This window comes from Micropterus salmoides, unplaced genomic scaffold (genome assembly GCF_014851395.1).
Source record: "Micropterus salmoides isolate LMB-PRFRI ecotype aquatic unplaced genomic scaffold, ASM1485139v1 Ms_hic_scaffold_7, whole genome shotgun sequence".
Classification (NCBI taxonomy): domain Eukaryota; kingdom Metazoa; phylum Chordata; class Actinopteri; order Centrarchiformes; family Centrarchidae; genus Micropterus; species Micropterus salmoides.
Window position 1 is genome coordinate 32,844,108 of NW_024044459.1, and position 16,212 is coordinate 32,860,319.

Sequence of the window (16,212 nt, forward strand, 5' to 3'; positions counted from 1 at the left end):
ATATTTATGTGGTATAAAAACACCCACTCACACACACACACACACACATACACAAACAAGCACAAATAAACAGGCTCAACAAACCAAACACTTTTCCTCCAGAGAAGGAAATCCACAAACACACACAAACAACTGACATGTTTCTTTCTGTGGATATCTGAAGTGATGAAATAGTTCCAAACGCATTGACAGACATCACTCTGCTCTTTACGCCAATACTATACTGTTTAAAATTCTAGCACCATGGACAGTACTTCAGCACCACAGATGGAGGAAGTCAAGGAAGCGTTCAAGGTCCACTCAAAGAGATTGAATCCCTGAAAAGAGGCTGAAATGGGCAGTTATTGCATATATGGAGAGGTGGGTGTCCCCTCCCTGTTTGTCAATAAGCTTGTGGTCATATTTGTGTCCAAATCCATTAATTCCTGGAAACAACACAACATAATGGAAACCTGCCAAATAGATATTTGCAAATGAATGGAATAAGAAGCTAATAAAGGTAGAAGTGGCCTTCATATCTCTACCTCACATATGCTATATTATATTATATTATATATATATTATTAACTCTGGAGTTCGTGGAATATATTTTCATTCACTCTCCTCAATGTGTTATTAATGTACAAGTGAAACACCCTCAAGGAATCATAGAGGGCATGACCATATCTTAGATGAGAAAAGGGAGGGAAAGTTGCAATAAAACTGAAGTAAATCCCTCTGATACCATTTGGCAGACGGTTGCTTGATATACCTCAGGCTGGATATTAAAAATCTCAGATGGGCTGTCCAACTGACAACTTAATCCATTTAGAGACACTGAGTAAGCAGCAGGAAGCTGAGTCAGGGTCAGTGTACACAGAGGTCTGTCATTTCTCACGCGAGGCACAATACGTTTATCTCTGGTAATCTATTCCACGCGCTTAAGAGACAGACAAAAACAGCAGATTGGCAGGAGAAGAATGCCATAATCCTGTTTTGATATCATGATGACTAAAAGATGTCACAACATGAAAGCCCACTCAGACAGAGTTTACAAGAGTACTCAAAAAGGAGAACACGCATGTGGTATATGTTGTAGCAATACTCCTTTGATTGTAAAGGCTGGAGAAAATGACCTTTTCAAAACGGAGCAGTTCAATATGTTAATTAATAAGGCCATATTCCCGCTGGGGGCACAGCAGTCTCACTGACTTTCCTATTAGCGTCCCCCAAAAAATGGAGGGAGAGATTTGGTGCAAGTGGAGTAACAGTGTGGTGACTGTATTTTAGGTAATATAAAGAGGTTGTGAGCCACACTTATCCAAGGACAAAAACCACATTAATGAAGAGAGAAAGGTAATGCAGAAGCTGGTGACAAGCATGGTTATGTAAGTAAGATGATATGTAGGCCTAATTATGACATTTAAATGATGATCGAGATTCAGAAGTAAAGTTCCAGCCATTAGGCAAAATATTAAACTACCTCACATTTTCTTTTTATAAATCAATTTAATTTTTATAGTGTGAAAGCTACATGGTAGGCTATACAGTTTGACACTGAGGGATATCTTACCTGATGACATTAGCTAATAGCTACACACAAACTTGAAACTTTAATTTTCATTTTGGGAAATATGCTTATTCACTTTCTTGCCAAGAGTTAGATGAGAAAATTGACTCCCATCCATGCTAGCTTAAATATGGACCCAGAGCCAGCCGCTGGTTAGCTTTGCTTAACTTAGCATAAAGACTGAAACAGGTAAACTGCTAGCCTAGCTCTGTCTGAAGGTAACAAAATCTGCCCACTCAGTGTGCCATATTTACTCTTCAGTTTTTGTATATATTAAATGAATTAGATATAGTGTAGTAGTGAGCTTTAGGTGCTAGTAGATGGATATTTAAAAGCAAGGAGGTTCTGTTTCTGCTTGTTTTCAGTCTTTATGCTAAGCTAAACTAACCAGCTGCTGGTGGTAGCATCATATTTATCATACAAACATAGGAGTCGTGTCCATCTTCTGATCTAACTCTCTACAAGAAATCATAATCAGAAATACTTTATTGATCCCCAAAGGGAAATTTTTGTATTACAGTTTCTTATTTTGCACATCAGGGCATTAAAGGAATATAAATAATTATAGATACACAAATATAAATACAAAAATAATAAATAGGTGTGGAAAAAATGTACTGTATTGTACAGTATATGACAGACGTGTAATGAATAAAAAGTAGTAATAATGATGAGTACTGATAGTGTTGAGGTGGAATGGATTAGAAAAACCTTAAAAATCCTGAATAAATTGCAGTATTGAATAATGTTATTCCAAAAGGTCAAACTATTCCACTCATATGAAGTATTTGTGACTGATGATGTGCCAGCTTGTAATCAAAGCAATTACCTCCACTACAGTTTTTTCCATGACATCGTTTGCTTTAAAGAAAGAAAAGAGCTGATTTAAAAACCAAATGTCCTGCATTAAAGAAGGGACATCTACTGAAATGGTAGCAGGTAATGAAAATAAATTGGAGGTGTTTCAAACCAGTGTACTGTCGGTACCTTAAATCTGTGTTTGAATAAATGGTTAGTACAATTAGAAAACACATTTTTTGTTTCTTTAATATCCAAACCATGCAAATAGCTCTACGGTAGTTGCATCCGATAGATTGAATGACTGATTGATTGACTGGCTGATTTATATCAAAGTGAAACTCTTCAAGCCTTTGCTCACGAAACCTGGAAGCTAACGACAGTTTCTGAAGCTCATAAGACACAGCACACAAGTTTGTTTGTTCTGATCCTTTGAATATCAAATCCTATACAAACTGTGCAGTTATGCAGTTGGTAATGTTGGCTTACAATGACTCACGCATTGACTGAGGCATTTAAAGTCCCTTTATTTAAGCTTTTCAAAAATATCAACTCTGACAGGTGTCATTGTGCACACCGTCTACTGACTTCACCTCACTGAGAGACAGAGATCATGATGGCGTGATGGTAGGGGCGGGGGTGGACGGGGCCACATTGATTTTACTGTCTCTTGTCCTTCTCAGACCTGTTCCTGATGAGATCAAATTTTGGATCAGAGCTGCTAGTTCAATACTGCCATCTTCTGGATAAAGTTGCTTATTGTGCTTTCAGAAGAGTCCCCCATGCTCCAATGAATGTTTACATACAGGAGGTAACTTCTTGCTGTGTTTTTACATTTCATACATCTCACATCCAATAACAATTTCTCCCACACAGACACAGCTCGCCCCCTATAGCAATGTTTCCTTTCCTCAAACTGAAAACAATAACAAACTCATTTCATATTACATAATAGGCAGACATTGTGTTTCTACTACAGGAGTGAACTTTTTAGGATTTTAATTCCTCATCTGAAATTACAGTTAGAGAGATCCTGTTTCTGTATGTAGATAAACTGTACACGGACATTTCCTTAGAAAGTTCAAATGAGCAGCAACAAAAACTGTATTGTAGTACTTATTGTACTGAGGTAGGTATGCTTTGAAATGTGTGCCTTGCTTTGTGAGTGTGGTTTTATTGTGATGTGTGGTTTACATGCAGCAATTCCCTTAATCCAAGACAGTTTTCTGTCAATTAACCTGTAAATACTCATATCCACATAATATATCTAGTTGTAACATCAAAAGAGTGCTTCCTCTGCATCCTTGAAAGAATTGTTGTTTGTTTTTATAGAGGTACACAAAATTAAAAAATTAGCATTGTAATTATATATACACAGTGTAATGTGAGATAACTGTTTACATTTATATTTATGGCATTTATCAAATGCTTTTGTCCAAAGCCATTTACAGTTGCTACATTCGTCAGAAGAAATGGAAAAAGCAATATATCTATGTATATGTGTGTATACTGTGTGTGTGTATTTATGTATATTTATGTGCTTTTACACACATATATATATATAAATTAAAGTGTGCAAACATTTGGTGAGTAGTGATCCAACTTGCTGACTTCTGGCTACTTGTTATCTACCACACACTCGCAGTTTTAGTAGTTATTAAGTTAATATAAGAGAATTTTTTGTGTGTATTGTGTTTTTGCCTTTTTATATCATAATGTGAGCACATCATATGTAAATATATTCAGATTAGTTTCTGCAAAAAGCTTTGTAAACGAAAAGATTTATGGATGATTTAGAAGAAGTAAGGAAAAACAGGACCTGTTGTGCCACATATTTGAAAGGTTTACACTTTAAATTAGGCCATTTTCACTTGAAAATAATTAACTACCTATACACCTATGGTTTTTAAAAGACTGAAAAAAGCATGTCACATATTTATACATGAAAGGTGACATTTTTCTGTAGATTAGCAGCTACAACCACCACAAATGAGCAAGATATAATAAAAAAATAAGGTGTACATACCAGTGTATTTACACTATTCCCAATAGACCTTGTACATCACTGACAATGTCTTGAAAGTTATCTACAGATCTTCTGTGAAATTGTTATTGCAATCGTAGAATATTCCTGCTTTACAAAATCATGTGAACCCATCCTAAAATGATTCTGCTCTGTTGGTGCTTGTTGTGCGGCTCTGTTTGTGTTAGTGTGTGCGTGCATGAGTGTGTGCAAATGTTTAAAGGGTGCGTGGGCCTGCAGCAACAATAGATCTACAGATGTGAAGGGTCAAGAAACAATGCGAATAACAAGATAATGAGCGGATATTACTGAATAAACGTACTATGCTGGGAGAGGTGCCAAATCGTTACTTTAAAATATGTGTTAATGAACTCATATTTTATCTATCGTGGTTAAAGCTGCTGTTTTTCTAGGTGTTAAACCTCTCGTGGTAAATAAGCCTCGGAGTGTTTGTTGTTCACACACACACACAACATCCTTGAATGAAAGATGTTGGTATTTCAGGATACCGTTTACCCTGCAAAACCTTCCCTCTGGAAGACCTTGATGTAACTCATGCAGCACAACAAATGAGACGGGGAGCAGTTGAGTTAAACAGGTCTGAATAAACTATAACATATGGTATTCATTTTTTTAGTAGCTAAGTGTCCTGAAATCCCAGAATTTAACGTTGATACAACATTGAACTGGGAGGACACTTTTCAGTTTCAGATGAGTCAGTAATGTAAATGTGGCACTCTACGAAAATTAGGCTGTGTGCCTTCAACTTATGTTGAACTCCTCTCACTCACCAGTGTGTCCACTTGACTGATCTGGGACAGCTCCGCTCCATCACCAGGTGCCGGAGGATGTGTGAAGAAACTCACTGAGCTCTCTCCAGCACGGCTTTGGGGCCGAGCGCCTGCTTCAGTGTTCCCAGGACTGAACGAATGAGACAACAGGAGTCGTATGTTGGGAACAATGTTACTCTGATGTTACATGGCAGAGCAGAGCAGTAATACATGCCTATATATATATATCATGGCTGCAACATCCAACGAGCCACATGGCTGTGTTGACTTACTTTTCTGTCAGAAAATAAACATATTTCACTCAATTTAAATGTAAAACTACATTTAAAAAGGGTTTATTAATATTGATGTTTTTCTAGTATAAACATAAATCACCAATTAACATTCATTCTTTATATGAATAAAATGTATAAAATAATGTGTGTTTTAATGTGTTCGACAGAAAGTGTGAATATTGCAAAAGCAAAGTTCCTTTCATTGTCAACTTGTCTGTATGGTGGATTTAAAATGGTTTTATTTGTTGAGACCCAGAAAAACCAAAGATAATGATTATTTCACTTGAAAGACACAATTTTATGATTGAACCATGAATTTGAACCATATACAAAAACATAAAAGTAACAAAAGTATCATCGCATACTGCAGTGGTAGAGTGATTACTTTGAGCTAGGCTTTTATTTGAGATTCAGTGGGTTAATATGACTTATTTTTAAGTGTTGCAATTGCCCCCACAACACTGTGACTTCTTGAATTTAATTTGTCCTTATTAGCGAAAAAATATAAATTGTATTATTAATAAGTACACCCATGCATGTCTATTGTATCTTAAGATGACCAGTGTATTTCAAGTAGTTTTTGAGTTATGAAGGAAATGTAAAAAATGTTACAGGTCTCCCCCATAGACATGTATATAAAAATGTCTCCCAACTACTTGGATTTAATTTGCAACATTAAAATATGATGGTAAAACGTGAGGAATAGTTGGTTTGGCCTGCTGCTACTATGTAAAACAGTGCAAAATGGTACAGCTCATCTGCTAATACTGTGTGTACTTTTCTCTGAATTGGTTATGACTTTATTAATGAATTAATATAAATGTATTCATATTTAACACATTTGTAGAGACTGTTACGATTTACTGTGACTGATATTTGTGTTTAAAATATTTAAAGAAATGCAATCGCAAACTGATGAAATCTTCTCTGCTGCTTTTGTCTCGAAGACCTCATGACTTTTCCAATCTTAACATTATTATTAATAATCCATTACTTGACTTGTTAAAGGGTTTTGTAGTGAACACTGCCATCCGGTGGTCACTATGTGTAACTACATATATTTTAAAAAGGCCGTGTTTTCACCGGAAGTACCAGTGTGTCTACTTCACGCCAACAACTTGACGAGTTAACAGTTTGGTGTCTTTCATACATCCAGGGTATCTTTAAATACCAACAACGTCCTGACTGCCCACGACGACCACGACAACTACAATGAAATTGCACATCCATATTTAAACAGTAAGTTACTGCTCTTTTGGGAAACAGCGACGGTCAAGCTAGCATCCAACACCTGCCAGCGGGCACTTTCAAAATAAAATGTTCAAAATAGAGTTAAACATTCGTGCAAGGTAATACACGCTTGCACGAAGTATTCTTATGACAACAATCAACACGTGCACAGGTTTTACCTCAAATAATTTACATTGGCTCCTGCTTTGTTTATCTGCCACCTACTTTATGGCAAGCTTTTTTAACGTGTATTCCTTCAAACTTACAAGTCGCTGTTTAAAAGCTACTACTACTTATTTATTAGTCACTAATAATGCGAAAGCAAAATGTTACTAGTATCTTTTGTCTTTTATCGTTTATTGATTAGATACTGGTAGTTTTTTCAAAAACATTTATTACTTAAAACATATTAGTTGCTATTTGAATACTTATTTATTAGTTACTGGTAACGATTCCATTAGTTATTTTAATAGTAACAACTGATTAGTTACTAGTAGTTAATTTTCAGTTACTACTAACTAATCCATTCCTTACTAGTAACTATTTCTTAGTTACATGTAACTAATTGCAATTAATTAGTTATTAGCACCTATTCCATTATTTACCTATTAACTTTGATACAGCAGGACACAATGGCAAGCAGTTTTAACATTTAATCCTTAAAATGTACTGGTTACTAGTAACTAATGAAGAAGTACCCATATCTAAATAATATATAGACTACTCTTAAAAGGGAAAGTGTTAGGCCTACTAAAAAAAATTAGTAGCCTAGTAACTAATAAATTGTTACTAGTAAAACGAGAATAGTTACTAGTAACTAGTGGAATACTTAGCAGTAACTAATAAATAAGTAGGCTACTAGTAGTTAAATAGCAGCTAATATGTTTTAAGTAATAAATGTTTTTGAAAAAAGTACCAGTATCTAATCAATAAACGATAAAAGACAGATAAGATAAATGTAATGCATTTCATTAATGACTTATTGATAGTAAGAATGAAATAGTTACTAGTAACTAAGGTGATATCTGTTAGTATCTAGTAAGCAGAAAGCAGAAAATCATCGATTCACTGTGTTTACTATCATTATTTTCTTTTCGGTATAAAACGTGAAAATATTTTTATTTTATTTTATGTTAAAGAAGAAGAAAAAAAAAAGTATGTCCTGTCTCTTTATGACGTATTTTTAAGGGGACGGACGGAGGGCGGTTTGAAAGCACAGAGAGGCAACTTTTGTCAATATTATTAAAATTTACCAAATTACCTGACAAGACTGAAGCGAGTGTTGACTGTCACAAAGATATCTTATCTTCAAGTAAATCGAGACTAGTCGTTGATGTACTGTTGCCTTCTTCGCAGAGCTTAACGCGAGCTAACTTTAATAAATAAACTTGGTGCGCTGACGTTAGCCGGCTAACTTAGCTAGCTGCGGCGGTGTCCAGCTGCCTGTATTTAACTTATTCCGCTAAATGTTGCCCCAGTGAAGCACAAAAAAGTGTGTTCTTTCTTTCATCGTAGCCTAACACGGCGTGTTAAAATGGCGAGTGTGCATGAAAGTTTGTATTTCAACCCCATGATGACGAACGGAGTGGTGCATGCTAACGTGTTTGGCATCAAAGACTGGGTGACTCCGCATAAAATCTCCGTCCTGGCGTTGCTGTACGACATGACTGCGTCCAAAATCACGCTGCCGGAAAGAAGACGACTCAACAAACTCATCCTACCCCTGCAGCAGGTCGGTTTTAATTCGTGCAGCCGTCTTGTAAGCCACTGTGTTGAAGCAGGTGCATTGATAACAGCGTTTGTTCCCTGTGGGGTTGTCAGGGTCCAGATCTGACTCTCGGGCAGTTCCTGAAGACTGTGGAAGAGTGTTGCCCTCAGACTGCATATGCTGTCAAACTCAGGTCTGCTGAAACACTATTCAACACACACTTCACTTAATTGGTCGGTAGCACGCAACCTTGTAACATGTGAATTTCATACCTGCACTGTGCACAATTACACACATACATATTATTTCTTATGCACGCTGTATTATTACTTGTACTGTATTCCCAAAGCCTTTTTATAGCCTATATTACCTCTAATCTATACTGCTGTATATATTTTTGTCCTGTGCAATATATTTATTTCTACACCTCGCAACTACCTCCTGCTGTGACCCATGCACACATCAACCACATATGTCTATGAAAGGTGTATATAGTGTACTCTAGTTCTTCTTTTTCTATTTCTTCTATATATTTTGTATTTTTCTATTCTCTTTTTATTAATGTGTATTTTCTTATCTGTTGTGTGTGTTGTATCTGGAGCTGCTGTAACAAGTAGGGCTGAACAGTTAATCGAAATGTTAGCGAAATCGCAATATGGCCTACTTCAATTTTTTAATCACTGGAGGCACAGTATTTGTTAAAGGTGATATGATGTGTCAGAATACCATTTTAAATTAAATATTGTGGTGCTGCACAGATGTCCTGGCTTAAACATCATATTCTACGTCTACTGACACAATAACTAATATTAGTTATTGACAATATAGCATCACAATAATGTTAAAACACTGACATGTCTAGTTAGTGAGAACATTGTTTTTTTTTCTTCGTAGGTTGCATGAAATGGCAGACGGAGAGCTGAAAGACATGGAGTACTTCTTTTCCACTCTTCCCACTCCATTCACTGCTTTTGACTCTGAGGCATATAAAACCAGTGTTGTGGGTGAGTAGTACTCGGGATATGGTAGCTCTTAAAAGTCTGATTTAGAAGTCCTAAAAAGTCTGTATTATTCTCTTTCACAAGGCTTGCATTAAGCTCCCACCTGTTGTTGTTGTTGTTTAGGTCTTTTTATGAGGCACATGATTCTGGCCTACAACAAGCTGTCCTTTAGTCAGGTCTACAAGCTGTACAAGTCCCTGCAGCACTACTACCACAGTCAGTACGGCAAGCCTACTGATGGGCAGGCGGTTTTGCCAGCGCTGGTCGCTGACGACTCCGACATGGACCTCACCAGCACTGAGGATACTGTCGGGGACAGGACAGACAAAGAGGAGTTGGACACCCCACTGCATGAGTCAGAGCTTCGGTTAGTGTTGCTCTTAAATTTGATTGATTTGGTGTAGCATATTTTACTTTCTACTTTCTACTGATCTTCCACTGCAATTTATTCACTGTGCGTACACTAAAAGTCTAAATCACACACCCCTACAGCTTTTGTAAAAGTACTAATAATTAGTAACAGCAGATTGTTAACAGAAGACACTCGTGTTATTTTTGCTCCATTTTAGAAATGACAATATTCCAAGCAGAGGCCCGCTGTCACAAAAACAAGCAGAGTACTTTCTTGCAAGACAGGTGAGTGTTTAAATCAAGGCTGAAATTAACTGAACTGTATTAAGGCCATTTTGTTCAAACCAGCAGATCTGATGCAGTAAAAATTTTTTTAAAATTAACCACCCTCATCACGTGTCAAACCTAGATGTGTTGCTCTTATAGTTTTTGAAAACCTCTTTCTGCAGGCATATCTTCTGAAGAATGATGAAAACAAAGCTCTGAAACCCGCTGCGCTGCAAGAAGAGCTTAACAACATGCTGAAGTTTAACCCAGATTTTGCTGAGGCGGTAAGGTCCAACCACTTAGCTTTCCCCGCTATAGTAACAAGTCTTCCAGAGGGGGGATATCTTCTTCATCAGCTCTGGCTTTTTTTTTCTCTCTCCTCAGCATTTCGTAAACTACCTGAACAACATGAGAGTCCAGGACATCTTCCTCTCCACCCACAGTCTCTTACATTATTTTGACCGCCTCATCTTATCTGGAAACGAGGGAAAGAGCAACGGGGATGAGGGCTACGGCCGAAGTCTCCGCTACGCTGCTCTCAACCTGGCAAGCCTGCACTGTCGCTTCGGCCACTAGTGAGTACGAGAACTGGTGGAGTCAGAGGAGATGGACTAGAGTGTCTGTATAAGCCATGCGAGCTGTTTTCCCTTTTCCTTTCCTTCAGTCAGCAGGCTGATCTGGCTCTACAGGAGGCTATCCGCATTGCCCAGGAGTCCAATGATCACGTGTGCTTACAACACTGTCTGGTAAATACTTTTTTCTACTCTTTATTAGTTCACGTCATGTCACTGTTGTACCGTGATTGATGGGTCATTATGTCATTACATCAGAGTTGGCTCTACACACTGGAACAAATGAGGGGATCCGACAGCACCGTGTTAACCGAGGATTCAGTAAAAATGGCTGCCCATTTCTGCCTGCCAGTGAGTGCAAGACAAGTTTGTTTAATATGAAGTGGCTGTGGCTTTTTTTTTCTTCTTCTTTTAAATTGCTTTTGCTCACTTTTCACAGTAGTTTCAGTTTGCAAAACGTTGACCACAAAATGCTGTTATCCTTACTTTGGCCTCAAAATCTCTAAAAATAAATTCTTGAGAGAAAATAGTCATTGTTAAAAACTCTTTCAAACTGTTTTAAACTGATTTTTCATCAGAATCTGCAGTGGCCTTTTTTGTAAGATTATTCAAGTAGTAATGAGAATAAAATGTGCAGTTAGAAGTAGATGTAAGTATTACTGCGTGTAGTGTTTTTCACAGTTATGTAAGTACGTAGGTACGACTTTGTTTAAGGGTGAGAATTTAATACTTCAATAAGTCAGTTTGGCTTTTTGAAGTAGGAGTTTTGTGCATTGAAACTCTAGTGAAAACTGAGCTAAAGCAGATATTATAACAGAGGTGTTCTTACTGTTATTATACAGCTGTTACACGCGTGGGTGTTAAATAAACACGTTAGTTGTCAGCAACACTTTAGCACCTCTCATTAGAAATTATGGCTTTTATTTAATAGTTGTGTTCTAAAAAGTTTTTCCTTTAAATCAGTGTTCCTTGATAAAATAACACACAGAAATACATTGCAAGCTTAAAATGACAAGAAATATTACAAATTAAAACATGGCTTGCCACACATTGCTAAAACCAACGTAGAATGCATCATTCACCTGTAAGTTTACTTGGCTAAATCTGATGTTTGCGTATTCTGAGTAACACCATACTGATTGATACTCCTCTCTGCTGTAGTACTTGGCGTCTCTGGGCATTCAGTCTTTGGTCCAGCAGGGGGCGACACAAGGTAAGACAGCCCACAAACTGATGGATGCGCTGAAGGACACAGACATCCTGCACTGGAAGCACAGTCTGTCGGAGCTGATCGAGATCAGCCTGGCTCAGACTACGTCCATATGGAGGATGTACGGCAAGAGGTCAGGCTCTTCAACTTGCCATCGCGACACATAGTTGTCAGTTCTGTTCGTTGTGGCTGACAGTGGACTGCATGTTAGCACACAACCGTCTTCCCACTCACATCGAATCAGCTCTGTCAAACACTGTTGAAATTTCTCGTGTTTTTGGATTAACATTGCGGATATCTACTGTACAAGACAAACTCGTCATGAGCATAAATATAAAAACCACAAGTGTGGGCGTAAGAATACATGACTCAGAAATGAATGCATGACCAGTGCTTTTTCTCCTTCATGTGGCTTCCTGTGTTTTGTGCAGCACCATGGCTCTGCAGCAGGCCCAGCTGCTTCTCAACATGAGCAGTCTGGAGCCAGTCAACTTCGGGGTCCAGCAGAACAACACGGAGGCGTTCGCCGTGGCTCTCTGCCACCTGGCCGAGCTACACGCTGAGCAGGTAACACATTTCATTTGATCTCATCTGATTGCTTTGTGCCCCGCTGTTGCATATCCATTAGCAAGTCGGCCCAGCAGGAAGTTAATAAACATTGATCAGGTCATCTTCTCCAGTCCAACACGTAACTCCTTGTACGTTTGCTTCTGTTGCAGGGCCTGTACAGTGCAGTTTCGGAGATTCTACAGCATCTGAAAGAGCAGTTTCCTCCTCACTCACAGCATGCTAAGGTGCCTTCTGTTAACCATACTGAATGTATTCAGGGCTGCCCTGCAAAGGCAAAGAGTGCTCAGGCTGGCCAGCAAACTATGGATTATTTTATGCCTTTTTAGGCATTTTTTAACTAGAAATTATTGCCATAGAACCTTCATAATAACTAAAAACTACAGATACTGCTTTCTGCCTTTAGATGATGTTCAATGAATGCAGGGAAAATCAAAAAAAAAAAGTGATTTCAGCTTCCACGTCCATATCAACTAGTTTGTTTACAGTCTATAGTTCATGGGGATTAAATGTTTTTGTCTTGCTAGGTATCTGGCTGTCTATCTACTATTCATATTTATATTTAAATCAATATAATGAATTAATTTGCAAATTAAGTAAGTTTTAAATGTGTGCTTTAGAGGTAGCTAAACCACACTAAATCCCAAGAATTCCACTCTGCTAAGCTAACATAGTAAGCAGACCTTTAGTTACATTGAATAACAAATTAAATGACAGACAGGGGGACAGAAGGTTGTGTGCTAACATGCAGTCCACTGTCAGACAAAAAAAATAGATTTTATTTAACCTTATTTTAACAGGAAGGTCCCATTGAGAGTCTTTTAAAGGGAGTCCAGTAAATGTAATATGATATAATCTAATATGTAATATTTACATATAACAACTATGGAAATATTGAGTATATTTAGTTTTAGCTCGGTCTGGCCGTGGCTAGTACACCAGCTAGCTTTTACTTCATGTAGCTCTCTCACTTTATCTAACAATTGGCTGTCTCTCTGTGGCAGACGGTGCACCAAGTGTGACCGCACTTCCTAAATTACCAACCCAGAGAGCAGTTACTGCAGCCTGGACAGTGATGCTGTCTATAGTCAACTGTGACCAAATATATAGTTATTGCATTTTGGCTTTGTAGCACAGAGGGGGAAGCTTGATATGATGTAGCTCATTTCATGAGAGGAAATGTAAAAAATATGTTTTGTTTTTTTACAAACAATCTCCAATGCAGCTCTGGATGCTGTGCGATCTGAAAATCCAGTTTGAGAGACACATGAACGAGGGGAAATACCATTTGGCAGAGCCACTAGTCACAGCGATCTCTGCCTTAAACAAAACAGAGGGTCTCTACAGGTGATGCCGATGCACACATCTTCACTTCAAATCTTAACAATGGCTGTCTCATACGTGTGTAAGTTGTGTAGGAGCTTTAACAGTGCGTTGTCTGACAGGAAAGCTCAAGTTCTGAAGGCTCTAAACCGAAGCACTGAGGCGTACAGCATCTTACAGCGGCTGCAGGTGCACTGTGAGAAGACTAAATGTACAGAGGTGGTCATCAGGTAGACAGACGCTATTATTTCTTGATAAGCATTTTCTGATACCATGAAAATCTGTTGAGTTTAGAGGAGAGTAAACACCACCTTAGTCTACCTTTTTGTTTTTTATTTGTGGAATTGAGTTGACTTACCTTCTTTAGTGCTACCATAAATATTTAATGTTTGACATTCACATTATGCATCATCTTTGGAGGAACCAGCTGTTGTGTTTATAAAATGACAAAGAAGCAAACATGAATGCTTTTCCAAAAATTTATTTCTAAACATCCATGCCGTTTAGGGATTTTCAGACTGAGCCATATTTTGTTTCGTGTATAACTGCCTGTTTACGTCTCATGCAGAGTTATGGTTTCCACTGCTGAGCTCCACTGGGAGTCGTCTGGCTTCTCCACAGCTGTTCCTCTCCTCCTGCAGGCCTTGGCTCTGGCTAGGCAGCACCACCTACAGTCCCTGGCCTCAGAGACTATCCTTCACCTGGCCTTCACTCAGGTCAGCCACAACAGGAAAACAAATGCATATCACCCAAGGCTCTTCTTTTTTTTTTGGAGTATGGCTGGTGTCTATGCAAAATAAAAGCAGCACAGCATGCATGCTTTATTTATAGTCTTTGTTTACTCTGTTTTCCGCAGCTGATGTTGGGGGTTCCTGAGCAGGCTCTGAGTGTTCTGCATGAAGCCATCGAGCCTGTTCTGGCCCACGGAGCAGTCATGGACAAAGGCCGAGCTCTGCTGCTGACAGCCCGTTGTCAGATGGCGGTGGCTGGGTTCAAGCCGAACGGACAAGGGCAAGCAGGTAACCCGCAAACTGCCGAAAACTGATCCCTATCTCATAGTGATGGTACAACCTCTATTTACACACTGCTGCTTACTGTCTACCTGCAGATTTGCGTTTGGCGGTTTTGGCTGTCGACACACTAAACGAGGCTGCAGCCTATTTCTCCAAGCTGAACTGTAAGGAGCGACTGCGGGACGTCCACTACCTGCAGGCTCAGCTCCACCATTGTCTGGGACAAACCTCGCAGTGTAACAAAAGTGCCATGCTCTTCCGGGTTTTGGACCAGGAGCTGCAGTCGCCAGCACCACCCGTCTCTATGCGACTGTAACTGCTCCCTGTCCAACAACAAACTGGAGTTATTTTGTCTTGTGACATGGACACAACAGGGAGTTTAGTCACTGCCACTAGATGGCGGTGAAGATCTGTCCTGCACCAGAGCATTTCATAAATCAGTATTTAGGCCATTTTGTTATTCTTTGCACTCAGTGCTGTGATAAGAATTAGAGAAAACAAAGTCAGTTGTCATGACTAAGGCTGACTTTCCAGTAGACCAAGAAGAGATTTGAATGATGGCCTGATTACACAACAAGCAACAGTCCAGACTCGTCAGACAGACGTAACGTACCAGCCAGCGGTGTGGTAGAAATGTCCGAAGTTTATCAGGAGCTGTCACGGGCGTGCTGTTTTACCCACCGCTTCTTGATGAATGAGGGTAATATCACTGTTAGCTACAAGACGAATGTGTTTCAATGGCCTGGATGATTCATATTTCGCCAGGAGAATACTGATGAAGCTGAAATCCGAAGGAGGAAATCGTGATCCCATTTATAATGCAGTAGACCTGCAATGACATAACATCACATACTGCATCTGTATTCCACTTGTATCTGACACGATTTGTGACAACAATCTTGGCTGATAATATTACACTCAGGTGTCCTGACGGGCCTGTAATCCATTACATAGTGCACATACTTCAAGAAAATAAACAACTTGTTTCGTCTTATTTAGTTCTCAGGTAATCTGACACAACTATATAAATAATTGGGAATATCTCTGTTGTACAGTTAAGTTATAGTTTCAGTAGTATTTAAAGTTACTTGGCATTTCCATGGAGTAATTATTTTGTTTGTCCACAAGAATCTAAGTTGGTGTGTCTGATTGGAGCACTCAGGGACTGTTAAAACAGGAAATCTCTATCTCATTTAGCATCTGGTCTGGCCCCCTGAAAGTTCCTGTTGACTGAGTAAACAGATAGATTGCAGTGGTGCGTCATAACAGCAGTCATGCGATACACCTACTCTCACAAGCGGGGTCTTTTGACTGTAGCTTGTTGTGATGTAGCTTTTGGCAGAGGGCCATATAGAACTTGAATGTACAGGTTTGTCTTACAGATTACGACTAACCGCGGGTAAAGGATGTGGGCCAGTTCACAGGGTCTGTTAAGGATGAACTAATGCTCTTCAGAAAGCACTATAAAAGGAGAAAGTGTGTGAGTGTTTGTTAACACAGTGCAGAGTTGCGCGTCTGGAGTTCATTTGATGCT

General features: G+C 38.8%; 1 protein-coding gene and 1 long non-coding RNA gene across 2 annotated transcripts; one reads left to right on the top strand and one right to left on the bottom strand.

Annotated features, from left to right (window-relative positions):
* Positions 1-2,854: 2,854 nt before the first annotated feature.
* On the bottom strand, positions 2,855-5,225 carry LOC119892382. The gene is made up of 2 exons (XR_005442548.1): positions 5,162-5,225; positions 2,855-3,038 (listed from the first exon to the last, which is right to left on the bottom strand). It is a non-coding gene; the product is annotated as an uncharacterized LOC119892382 (long non-coding RNA).
* A 2,624-nt stretch (positions 5,226-7,849) lies between these two features.
* anapc5 (anaphase promoting complex subunit 5) lies at positions 7,850-15,776 on the top strand. The gene is made up of 17 exons (XM_038704111.1): positions 7,850-8,398; positions 8,488-8,567; positions 9,269-9,378; positions 9,499-9,742; positions 9,945-10,011; positions 10,176-10,277; positions 10,378-10,568; positions 10,658-10,739; positions 10,824-10,916; positions 11,727-11,908; positions 12,207-12,342; positions 12,495-12,569; positions 13,568-13,689; positions 13,788-13,895; positions 14,234-14,381; positions 14,522-14,684; positions 14,774-15,776. The coding sequence occupies exons 1-17, from the start codon at positions 8,201-8,203 to the stop codon at positions 14,992-14,994; spliced, it is 2,322 nt and encodes a 773-aa protein (XP_038560039.1). The 5' UTR covers positions 7,850-8,200; the 3' UTR covers positions 14,995-15,776.
* The last annotated feature ends 436 nt before the right edge of the window (positions 15,777-16,212 follow it).

Excerpts from the sequence above, each read along its gene's own strand:
- anapc5 (XM_038704111.1), top strand. The coding sequence starts at position 8,201 with ATGGCGAGTGTGCATGAAAGTTTGTATTTCAACCCCATGATGACGAAC. Across the intron at positions 10,012-10,175 it reads AGTACTTTCTTGCAAGACAG|GCATATCTTCTGAAGAATGA; the intron begins GTGAGTGTTTAA and ends CTCTTTCTGCAG. Across the intron at positions 10,569-10,657 it reads CACTGTCGCTTCGGCCACTA|TCAGCAGGCTGATCTGGCTC; the intron begins GTGAGTACGAGA and ends CCTTTCCTTCAG.